General features: G+C 50.0%; 3 protein-coding genes across 3 annotated transcripts in view; 2 read left to right on the top strand and 1 right to left on the bottom strand.

Annotated features, from left to right (window-relative positions):
• LOC307081414 (selenoprotein H-like) overlaps positions 1-2,389 on the top strand; it is a 2,575-nt gene extending 186 nt beyond the window's left edge. The window contains exons 2-5 of the mRNA XM_079744576.1: positions 175-310; positions 586-728; positions 1,493-1,656; positions 2,109-2,389. Coding sequence (XP_079600702.1) covers positions 175-310; positions 586-728; positions 1,493-1,623 — 410 coding nt within the window. The 3' untranslated portion in view covers positions 1,624-1,656; positions 2,109-2,389. The remainder of the gene's footprint in view (positions 1-174; positions 311-585; positions 729-1,492; positions 1,657-2,108) is intronic.
• Positions 2,390-2,920: 531 nt separating this feature from the next.
• LOC307082067 (selenoprotein H-like) lies at positions 2,921-4,844 on the top strand. The gene is made up of 5 exons (XM_079745495.1): positions 2,921-2,972; positions 3,262-3,397; positions 3,750-3,892; positions 4,048-4,182; positions 4,599-4,844. The coding sequence occupies exons 1-4, from the start codon at positions 2,957-2,959 to the stop codon at positions 4,164-4,166; spliced, it is 414 nt and encodes a 137-aa protein (XP_079601621.1). The 5' UTR covers positions 2,921-2,956; the 3' UTR covers positions 4,167-4,182; positions 4,599-4,844.
• A 768-nt stretch (positions 4,845-5,612) lies between these two features.
• Positions 5,613-10,571, bottom strand: klb (klotho beta; the record flags this gene model as incomplete). The annotated part of the gene is made up of 6 exons (XM_079745490.1): positions 5,613-6,088; positions 6,543-7,483; positions 7,594-7,850; positions 8,099-8,367; positions 8,644-9,157; positions 9,816-10,571. 6 exons carry the CDS (start codon positions 10,569-10,571, stop codon positions 5,613-5,615), a joined length of 3,213 nt encoding a protein of 1,070 aa, XP_079601616.1.
• Positions 10,572-10,991: the final 420 nt, after the last annotated feature.

Raw genomic sequence — 10,991 nt, 5'->3', positions numbered from 1 at the left:
GCCAGATATTAAGTTTGATGCAAAGATGCCGTTCCATGCACACGCCAACGGGTTGACGTGTTTGTTTTGGTTTTACATTGAGGACGCTGATGAGGTCACGTGTCTGTCGTGGGGGTTTGTTGACGCTGGTGTTGACTCATCGTGAAACTAATGACCACATGGTTGTGGATGCAGGTCGTCGAGGGACCAAACGCAAGGCCGATGCGGTTCAGGAGGAGGAGGAGGAGAAAGTGGCGGTGGAGCTGAAGGAATCGAAGGAGGAGGTGAAGGAGAGCGTCTCGGGGGGTCGTAGAGTCATCATTGAGCACTGGTGAGCCCTTTGTGGAGGTTTATATTTTGGGTTTTCTGACTTCTTATGAAATAATGAAGCTACATACCCTCATCAATAAATTGAATCTTAAATATGTTCATGTCTGCAGTAGCTGCAGTCAGATGATTTGTGTATCCCACGCTTCACACATTGGATGCATCATAGGAAATAAAGTATAATTTCAACAAGCTCTGCATTGCAATAACCATTTAGGTCTAATGAATAACTAAATCAGGACTGTCCATCTTTAACGACGGTCCATTTACTCTTCACAGCAAGAGCTGACGAGTGTACGGGCGGAACGCCGAGGGGGTGAAGGAAGCCCTCCTTACGGTCCGTCCTGAACTCACCGTTGTCCTGAACCCGGAGAAACCTCGCGGGAAAAGCTTCGAGGTCACGCTGGTTGAGGGAGAGAAAGGTAAACCAGGTGATGTTTGGTTCCAGGCTCGCTTGCTTGCAGTGTAAACACAAACGCAGGCAAACACGTAAGATCGCTTTCAAATGGCGCCTTGCAGAACAACGTGGACCACCGATGTCATGGAAGGTGTTGTGTCGTTGGTTCTGTCGATACAGTGAATTGCGTCATAAAGCCTGCGTTACCGTGGCCGTTTACTCAAGAGATCAGTGGTCACAGGTATCTGGAATCAGCCTCATCTGAATCATCTGTTCAGAAATGCAAATGAGTCAACTTCTGCTGTTGGAAACTATTTCTGATACGCAAGTGTGCATCACCGCAAGGAAAACAATCGAACTTGCTACTGTCACCAAACAGATAATTGTGCATTTTGTGCGAGGGCTAATTTCATCACAATGACAATTTCCACAATGGGACCAAATGTTTGTTCTGGCATGCTGGGTGGTCGCTCACTCCCACTGCTTTCTCTGTCGAATAAATTTGCCATCACTTGACATTCGCCCAAGAATGCTCCCCTCATTTCTCTTCCAATAAGTTAAAACCTGTCGGGTTTAAACGCTGGTGTACAAGTCCAATGCACTGGTAGTTCGGGCATTAACTATTTCACTCTCGGTTTGTGGGAGAGAAACTTTGGTTTTATGATCTCCCACAAATGGGAGAACGCACGTTCTCCCATTGGTTTCCGAGTTGCTCGGACTCTGCGGGCACACAGCAAGCTCTCCTTTCAGTTTCCATCGACCCCCCCCCCCACCCTGTGGCCCCAACAGAGAGCGTCCTCTGGACGGGGATCAAGAAGGGCCCGCCCCGCAAGCTGAAGTTCCCAGAGCCGGCCGTGGTGGTGGCGGCCCTGGATGAGGCCCTAGAAGAGGCCCCCAAAGAGGCCGTGAAGACAGAGTAGCGCCCCCCCTAGTGGAAGCCCCCCACACTGGAGGTAAGCTTTGTGACCATGAAGTGACTTTGGGTTTTCGTTGATGTGTTTTATGTCATTGTGATACAATTCATGGCTCTAATATATGTAAAAAGGGTCTTGCGTTATAATGACGTACATTATTAGCATGGCTTGACCCGGGTATTGAACCTAAAACTGGACCCAGTTAACCTCCAAAGGACCTTTGTCATTGTGAATCATGATTGTATACTGTCTTATTTGGCAAAATAAGAAAATCAGATGGATTTTCTATTGTCTAATATATTTACGTTACATCAGTCCCAAAAGACAAGTAGACTTTCTGTTCAAATAGTATTTTAGGATGTGTTTAGGACTGGGGAAAGCGGTCAACATATCATTTTTATGCTACAACTGAAAACTGTGCCACTTTGAGTGGGCACTTTCATCTGTTTATGTCATTGTTTAATACACTGTTTCTTCATTTTCCTCGTTAGCCAAATATTCTGGCTGTGTCGTCTTTGGAAGCCGAATGAAGAGGACGGAACAACGGGCGACGCCCAGTCCCTCCTCTGATGAGAGAGCTCCGTGGACTACCAGACATGGATATATGGTGACCTCTAGTGGTGAATCTCTGTTACACCGTCTCCTGGTATAATCCTGCTGTTTTCACCGAACAATGTTTTCTTGTTTTTCTTCTAATGTTTTTACAATTGTTGATGATAAATAAAGTTGCTTTTTTTTTTCTCTAAATGATGGTAACTAAAGCCTGTTTGAAGTGTGGGATTGATGGTACATTTTAATGATGTATAATATACATTCAAGCTATATTGTTTATGGCAATACCAGTAGGGGGGTCATTGATAATATGAATATACTGAACACACTCCTCCTCGTAATTGCAGATTACATTAAAAATTTGTCCCAGCGTTGTACCACCAAATGGTGGGTACTATGGGATGGGTACTATACCACCAATTTGGTGGTTTTAAAATGCATTAAACAAGTATTTCATTATATTTGTTAAAAGCATCAAAAGAATCACTTGTGATAAGTGTTCAAAGCGTGCATAAATAGGCTACAATATTGTCGAGTTGAGTCATGTAAAAGTAAAGAATATTTCGTGGTAGCCCTACTCCACAAAGCACAGAATATTGAGGAAAGTAACTCTTAAATGTCTCATTAACAATAAGTGGTGTGTAACAGGTAGGGCTCCTGTACTGGAAGTGGAGCATAGGGGGCGGTACAGCTCATGGGGGGGGGAATACCTGTCGAACCACAGAATAAGAACATCTTGACGAGCGTCCGAAGAAGGAACTCACGCTGGAAAGTTTGGCTCTCCATCATGGCTCCCAAAACAGGTAGCAGCGTCCGTGATAGTGGGTCGTTGTCATTGCTCCATAACTATGAATCATTTATAGTAGGCCATGCGGTGTTATGTTGCTCTCTTCCACGTACTTTGTTGACAAGTCAATGCCAGATATGAAGTTTGATGCACAGATGCCGTTCCGTGCAACACGCCAACGGGTTGACGTGTTTGTTTTGGTTGTACATTGAGGACGCTGATGAGGTCACGTGTCTGTCGTGGGGGTTTGTTGACGCTGGTGTTGACTCATCGTGAAACTAATGACCACATGGTTGTGGATGCAGGTCGTCGAGGGACCAAACGCAAGGCCGATGCGGTTCAGGAGGAGGAGGAGGAGAAAGTGGCAGTGGAGCTGAAGGAATCGAAGGAGGAGGTGAAGGAGAGCGTCTCGGGGGGTCGTAGAGTCATCATTGAGCACTGGTGAGCTCTTCGTTTAAATTTATATTTTGGGTTTTCCGGATTCCTATGAAATTATTTGACTAGATACCCTTACCAATAAATAAAATATCTTATGCATTCAGGTCAGTAGTAGGTGCAGTCGGATGACGTGTGCGCCTCACGCATGTTGGACACATCATACGAAATAAAGTGTAATTTCAACATGCTTTGAATTATAATAAGATTTAGTAATTTGTCAAATGTTTTAATATCATTGAATTGTAAAGTAATAAAATTCAGTGCGCCTATACAAAATGTAAAACTAATGAATTACTAAATCAGGACTATTTACCCGCACTCTGTCCATCTTTAACGATCCATTTACTCCTCACAGCAAGAGCTGACGAGTGTACGGGCGTCACGCCGAGGGGGTGAAGGAAGCCCTCCTGACGGTCCGTCCTGGACTCCCCGTGGTCCTGAACCCGGAGAAACCTCGCAGGAAAAGCTTCGAGGTCAAGCTGGTTGAGGGAGAGAAAGGTAAAGAGAGGTGTGACTGCCTGAAGAGTTCGAGCAACTCCTGCAGTGTGACGTTCCGAAGGGTTGCTCGAACTCTGCAGGCCGTCACACTGCAAACCCGTCACACTGCAAACCCTCCAGTTTCCAATGACCCCGCCTCCTGTGGCTCCCAACAGAGAGCATCCTCTGGACGGGGATCAAGAAGGGCCCTCCAGCAAGGCTGAAGTTCCCAGAGCCGGCCGTGGTGGTGGAGGCCCTGGAAGAGGCCCTGGAAGAGGCTGTGAAGACAGAGTAGAGCCCCCACAGTGGAGGTAAGCTTTTTGTCGCATGAAGTGACATCTGTGTTTTTATTTTATGTCATTGATGCAATTTCTGGCTATAATGTATGTAAAAAAAAAAAGGGTCTTGCATTACAATGACGCACATTGTAAGCATGGCTGGACCCGGGACTTGAACCCCAAACCCTGGTGTTGTTGACAACATGCTGATTCATGATTCACACTCGGTCAGTGTGAATCATGATTGTAAACTGTGTTGGCAAAATAAACAATGCAATGAAAGATCCTTTACTTGCTGTTAATTCTGTATTTGAGTGTGTTTAGGACTTGGAAAAGCTATCAAATAATCATTTTTACACGATACAACTGAAAACCATGCTACTTTGAATGAACATTTTCATGTGTTTCTATTATTGTTCAAAACACTGTTTCTTCATTTTCCTTTTCAGCCAAATATTCTGGCTGTGTCGTCTTTGGAAGCCGAATGACGAGGATGGAACAACGGGCGTCGCCCAGTCCCTCCTCTGATGAGAGAGCTCCGTGGACTACCAGACATGGATATATGGTGACCTCTAGTGGTGAATCTCTGTTACACCATCTTCTTGTATGATCCTGCTGTTTTCCCTGCATGATGTTTTCGTGTTTTTTTTTCAATGTTTTTATGATTGTCATTGATAAATCAAGTTGTTTTTCTACATTTTTGTCTGTCTAGATTTTTGTAACGAAAGCCTGTGAATAATGGTACATTTTAATGATGTATTATACATTACATACATGAGAATATACTGAACACACTCCTTTAGGGACTATTTAATTTGGCATACTTCCTTGACTTATACTCAACTAAACAAGTTCAAATTATATATATATAATTATACGTTTGATAATAAACCTCATACATTTCTCACATGGACACAATATCTAGTAATGTTTCAGACTGTCCCAGAGGTCTGAAACATAAGCATTATTTGTCTCATAAGCATCACAGACTATAGGGCATCAGAGCAGCGTTCATATTACGCAAGTCTATTAGACATGTAACACCACATTTATTTCCTAAACATTCACATCCAAATGGGTAAAATATTCACACAATTTCATTCTAATCACGAATATAAAGTGTCATCCATACAAAAGTGCATATTGTGCTGTTGTGGCCTAATTATGTATATTACAGCTTATTCAGTTCAACGTAATTTTCAATACAGAACATACAAGATTGGCCTTCTGGCAGTCTCCTAGACATCAGTCATCATGGTTGACCATGAAGTTATTGGTGAATTCATGTACAAAAACAAAGTCTAATTGTTGAATTACAATTAGGCAGCGTGTGGCCCAACTACAAATACAGTCCCATCATTCTTAAATATTAAATAATTCACAACAGTAAAATTAATGAAAACACAGTTCCAATTGGCTAAGCTACAACCAGCCCACCAGACAGTCACCACAGACGGTCGCATCTAGTGTCGAACCACGCGGATCTTGTCCGTCACACACTGCACTGTCTTCACCCGCTGCCACGGTCCGAACCGAACGTGAGGAGGGACCGCACACACGGAAGCCCCCGTCCTCCTCCTCTCCCCCCTGGCCCTCCCTCTGCTCCTCCGACCTCTGTGTCTGAGGGAGACGGCGAGCCCGACCGCCAGCGTGACGGCGGACGTCAGGAGGCACACTCCAAACACCAGTAAGGGTTTGTTCTCCAGGATCCGCGCGCAAACGGCGCAAGGCTCCTGCGACTCGCTGGACCCGCAGCCCTGGGTGCTGCTGTTGTCGGCCGGGAATCCGCCGCGCTGCAGGATTTTTCGGTAGGCGGCGACCGAGGCCTTGGGTTTGGACCGGTGGTGGGTGGACGCGAAGAGGCCGAACTGCGGCGCGAGCCGGTCCTGAAGCTTCCACACGTAGAAGCCCTGCAGGTTGACTCCGTCCAGCTGGCGAGCTGCAGGGCCAGCAGAGAAGGAGAGGAGGATTTAGTTAGTTAGTTAGTTAGTAGCATGAGACAAGCCTTTCATCGTGATTATGAACTGTGTTGATGTTCTGTTGCAACGCACTGTCTAAAATGTACAATTAAATCATATTGACTGATTGATCAAAGTGACTATGTGGGCTGCGATGGATGGACAACATAATCACAACGGGGTCAGGGATTGGTGCATAACAGAATGGGAACATTGACACTAGTGGAGCTGATCTTCCCTTATCTGTGTTTTCTAGTTCTCCTTTTGTTTATGGTTCCAGAGGTTTCTCATAAAGTCTGTCTTTAAGAGTGCGGGGTCGTAAACAATAAAATCGGCCCGTGGCTCGTGAAAAAACAAATCAAAGTACTTAAAACAAAATAAAAGCTCTGCTGTACAGACAGAGCTGCACGTGAAAGAGGCGTTCGGCCGCCTCACCTTTGAGCGCCTCCTGCAGGTAGCCGCTGATGTAGTGCTGCCTCAGGTTGTCCTCCACGAGAGCCGGATCATCCACACCGCTGGCCGTGACCACGATCGGCAGGTCCCCGCCGTACCTCTCCGTCACCCAGCCCAGGAGGCTCCGCAGGCCCCAGGGCACCAGGGCCTGCCCCAGCCCCGACCTGGACCAGTTGGGATCCGAGAAGAGCAGGCAACCGTGCGCCGGTCGCTGGGGCTGCCGTGGGTCTTGCTCGGCGCTCTGGGAGGGTGGATGCGGCGACGCCAAACGGGTGGTGAAGTGGTTGAGCGCGATGAAACCGAGCGTCCCTTTGAGAAGCTTCTTCTCTGGTCCGCTGAAGCTCGGCAAAGGGGACAAAGGGAGACCCGACACCAGAGCTCTCTGCTCCAGGTAGATCTTCTCCACCGGCGTGAAGCCTGCCTCCCCACCTCGCTCCAGGCGGGTAGCCTCCAGTATCGGGTCTAAGAAGCGGCCGAGTTCAAACAGGAGTAGTCTCTGGGCTGCTTCGGTGTGTGACTCCAGGAAAGGGTTGGCTGGTTGGGCCCAGTCGGCATGCAGGGCCATGGACACCAGGCCTCCTTGTTCCCCGGCATACTCCCCCTCATACAGTCTCCAGGCTTTGGCATGGGCCAGGAGGAGATTACGAGTCGCTTGGTGCTGTTGTTCCACGTCGGGGAACTCGTCCACCAATCTGTTCGGCTCGTTGATGGTGATCCAGTATCGAACCCAGGAACCCAACTCCCGGTAGCAGAGCGCTGTGTAGTCCCGGAAGGCCCCCACTGTGCTCTGGTTCAGCCATCCCCCTGAGGCGTGCAGTGACTCCGGCAGTCCCAGGAAAGGGGCTCTGTGAGTGGGGTAGTAAAGGGTGACGACTGCCTCCAGGTTATGTTCACGGAGCTTGGTCAGGAAACAACGGTAGTACCTTCCAGGGAGAAGAACCGCATGAAATAGGATGAAGAATGGCTTTGTAATGAGGAACGATTTTTTTTTAGCAAAAAATGACATTATATTACATTAAAATTAATTTTCTACCTCAGAGCCTCTGCGTTGACCGTAGAGAGGTCCCCCTGGGGGAGGATCAGAGACCAGTCCAGGCCGAAGCGGTAGTGAGTGGCCCCGGTCGAGGCGAACAGCCGGAAGTGGGTGTGGATAGTGGGGTAGTCGGTGCACTGGGGGGCTCTAGGTTTGACCCTGACCTCGGGGACCACGTGCAACCCTCCGTCTCCGGTCAGGTTCCACCTGTACAGGTGAGGGTCGCTGAACTGAGGCGAGTAGGGATGGAAGTGAACCTGCAGCAACAGCAAAAATCAGATAACAGTTATGTGGTCGGTATCCTCGGCTTCATGGCATGCAACTGAGAGTATGTTATGCAGTCTATAAATATCTATTATTATTATTATTATTTTCAAAATCGAAATTTAAAACTATAATATAATTCCTGTCCATTTCTGCCCGTCAGGAGATAATCTCATGCTGACGGGCAGTGGTTGTGTTAATATCGTGTTACCGTGCGTCCGAGCCTTCCCCTTGGCGTTACCTGCAGGGTGGAGTCGGAGACGCCCCAGTGGAAGTCGCAGGGGAACCGCCCTGTGATCTCCTGGGAGCTTTCATCGTCGGGGAAGCCGTTGTCGCTGATCACGCGTCTGTAGTACTGCGCGGAGGTCTTGGGGACCCTGGTCCTGTTGGGCTGACTGAAGTCGATGTAGAAGAGGCCTCGTCTCAGGCTGTAGCCGTAGTTCCACTCGAACCCGTCCACCAACGACCAGGCGGTGTAGCCAATCACCTGCACGCCGTCAACCTTGATGGCTGAAACGTAGAACAGGACATTCATAAATTGCCTACGGATCTTAAAGGTGACTTGTTATACCACCAGGTGTGAGTGTGATTAGTGTGCAACGTTTCCTACAGTCCACTGGCTAGGCAGATAGACCGATCTATCCAGCATACATCCAGGTGGACACGCCCGCCTGTGATGTCAGAAGAGGCCGATTTCCAAAACGGCTCGTCGCGGCTAATCACACTCACACCTGATGGTATAATATATCCGTTGACGCCCCCCCCCCCTGTTTCTGACCCACTCACCTTGTAGGACCTGGTGGATGAACCGTTTCATCAGGTGCATAGCGACCGTGTCCTCTGTCCCCACGGCAGCCTCGGAGAACCAGCCCCCCTCAGCCACCAGAACCCTCCCGTCCCCGTACTCCAGCTGGATCCACTTTAGGATGCTCCTCAGGTCGGGGCTCACGCTCTGTCCATGTGGGACCAGGCCGCCGCTGAGACGGAGGTCGTTGGGCCCAAAGGACAGAGCGAAGAAGTCGGCCGTCCCCTTCACCCAGGCCTTCTCCTCAGGGGTGAACGCGGGGAGAAGGTCTCCGTGCTGGGACCTCATGGAGGCCGGGTAGTCGCCGTCCCCAAAGATGGGGTTGGCGAACCATCCAAGCACCGCCTCCATGGACCGCTGGCAGAGCTCCACGGTGGCCGGGGAGGCTGGCGTCCTCTGGGGGACGACCCAGTGGGAGCCCAGCACCACGGACACCTCCCCTGCCTGGGTCGGGCGGAATTGGTCGTTGTATGTGTGCCACGCTTTGGCGTGAGCCTGGAAAACAACATGGAGCAGGTTCTGACTATACTGCTGAAAAGGACTGTCGTTGTACTTAGTATGCATGACCAATAAGGGCAGTGATGCACAGCAAATGACCACTGGTGCATGTCTCCCTTACTTCCTGCAACAAACATTTTTCTCATGCTAGTGTGTGGTGGACTTTGACCCACTTAGGCACGTGTCTATTGTACTCTCCGGTTAGGCAATAACGCATAAAGTGTTGTAAGGGCAATCATCTCTAGCACATAGAATCTGATTGCACCCAATTCTAAAATAAAATCTGAACAATAATTTAAAAATAATTATGGTAAGTAATAAGCCAGACCACTGAGTTTTATTTACTGTGTTTGCTTACTATGCATTGCAAATGTATTCATCAGCAATTTGCACAAATCATGTTAAATTTAGTGAAAGTGGTTTCTTATTTGACTTAAATGCAAGAAAATATGTAGTCCCTCATCACAGATTAAAGTTAATAAAATATCTTCTGGGATACTCAACCCTCAAAGTACAAACAGACCTTAAAACCCTAACCAAAACAAACGCCTAGTCTAACCTAACATCTCTGTGAACTTTGACGGGGTTATCAACTCCGTCTGCATCCCCAAAGCCATAGGTTCTGTGGCCCCCCAGCCTTCTCTCTTTAACTCACCCTGATCAGGTTGTGGGCCACCATGAGGGGGACCGACAGATCCTCCCCCTTCTCCCCGGGCGCGTGCAGCCCCGTCCGGTACCCCTGCACCGCCACCAGATAGGGGTTATGAATGGTCAGCCAGTGCTTCACCTCGTTGCCAAACGTCCGGAAACAAAAGGCGGCGTATCCTTCAAACAGATCCACCAGCTCCCTGTTCTTCCAGCCTCCGTAGCGCGCCTGCAGCGCCAGCGGTAGGTCCCAGTGGAAGAGGGTCACGACGGGCGTGATGCCCCGCTCCACCAGCCTCTCCACCAGCCGGCGGTAGTGCTCCACGGCCGCGGCGTCGGGCTCCCCCCCGGCGTCTCCGTCGGGGAAGAGCCTGGGCCAGGAGAGGGAGAAGGAGTAGGCCGTCACCCCCAGGTACTCCAGCGCCTCCACGTCCTCCTCCCAGCGGGCGAAGCTGTCGCTCGCCACGTCGGCGTTCCCGCCTCCGTCCGCGGAGTGAGTGTGGAGGTCCCAGACGGAGGGCCCCTTCCCGTCCCGGTCCCAGGCCCCCTCGGTCTGGAAGGCGGAGGTCCCGGTGGACCAGAGGAACCCGGGGGGGAAGGTGTCCTGCAGGAGGGACCCGGCGTGGGGGCTGGGGTCCGCGCTGGGCCGCTGCCACAGCCGCCGGCCGGCCCCCGGGGTGCCGGCCGCCGTGTCCGGGCCCCCCATCGCCAAGGCAACGGAGAGCCAGATGCACGGGAGGGGGAGGGCGGACATACGGTTCAGCATCCCGGAAATAGTGTGCCCTGCTTCAGCAGAGGGTCCAAGAATGGGGAGGAGGTCCCGGGCGAGGGTGTCAGCGATTCACTTGAGATCAAACCGGTTCATGTCGGTGAGTGGAGCGGAATCGATCCGGCGGAGGATGGAGTCGTTCGGCTGGTGCAGCCGAGGAGTGGGGGTGTGATGCATCTGACTGCCTAGCCTTTGCTCTCTCTCCCTGGGTGTTCGTGTGCTCTCCTTTAGCCCCTCCCCGCCACAGAGTGTATGTTCGCACAACACTGAGCCATAAATCCATGTCCTAGACCAGATAGGACATAAGTTGGTTTATTGCCTACTAGCCTTAACACGTTCCAACGTCATTCCCAATCTTCCCCTTTCGGTCCACCCTTCCCCTTACCTCTTGATAACACTCTCTCTCTCTCACACACA

This window comes from Pollachius pollachius (assembly GCF_949987615.1).
Source record: "Pollachius pollachius genome assembly, chromosome: 10".
Classification (NCBI taxonomy): Eukaryota; Metazoa; Chordata; class Actinopteri; order Gadiformes; family Gadidae; genus Pollachius; species Pollachius pollachius.
This window is presented reverse-complemented; position numbering and strand designations above follow the sequence as displayed.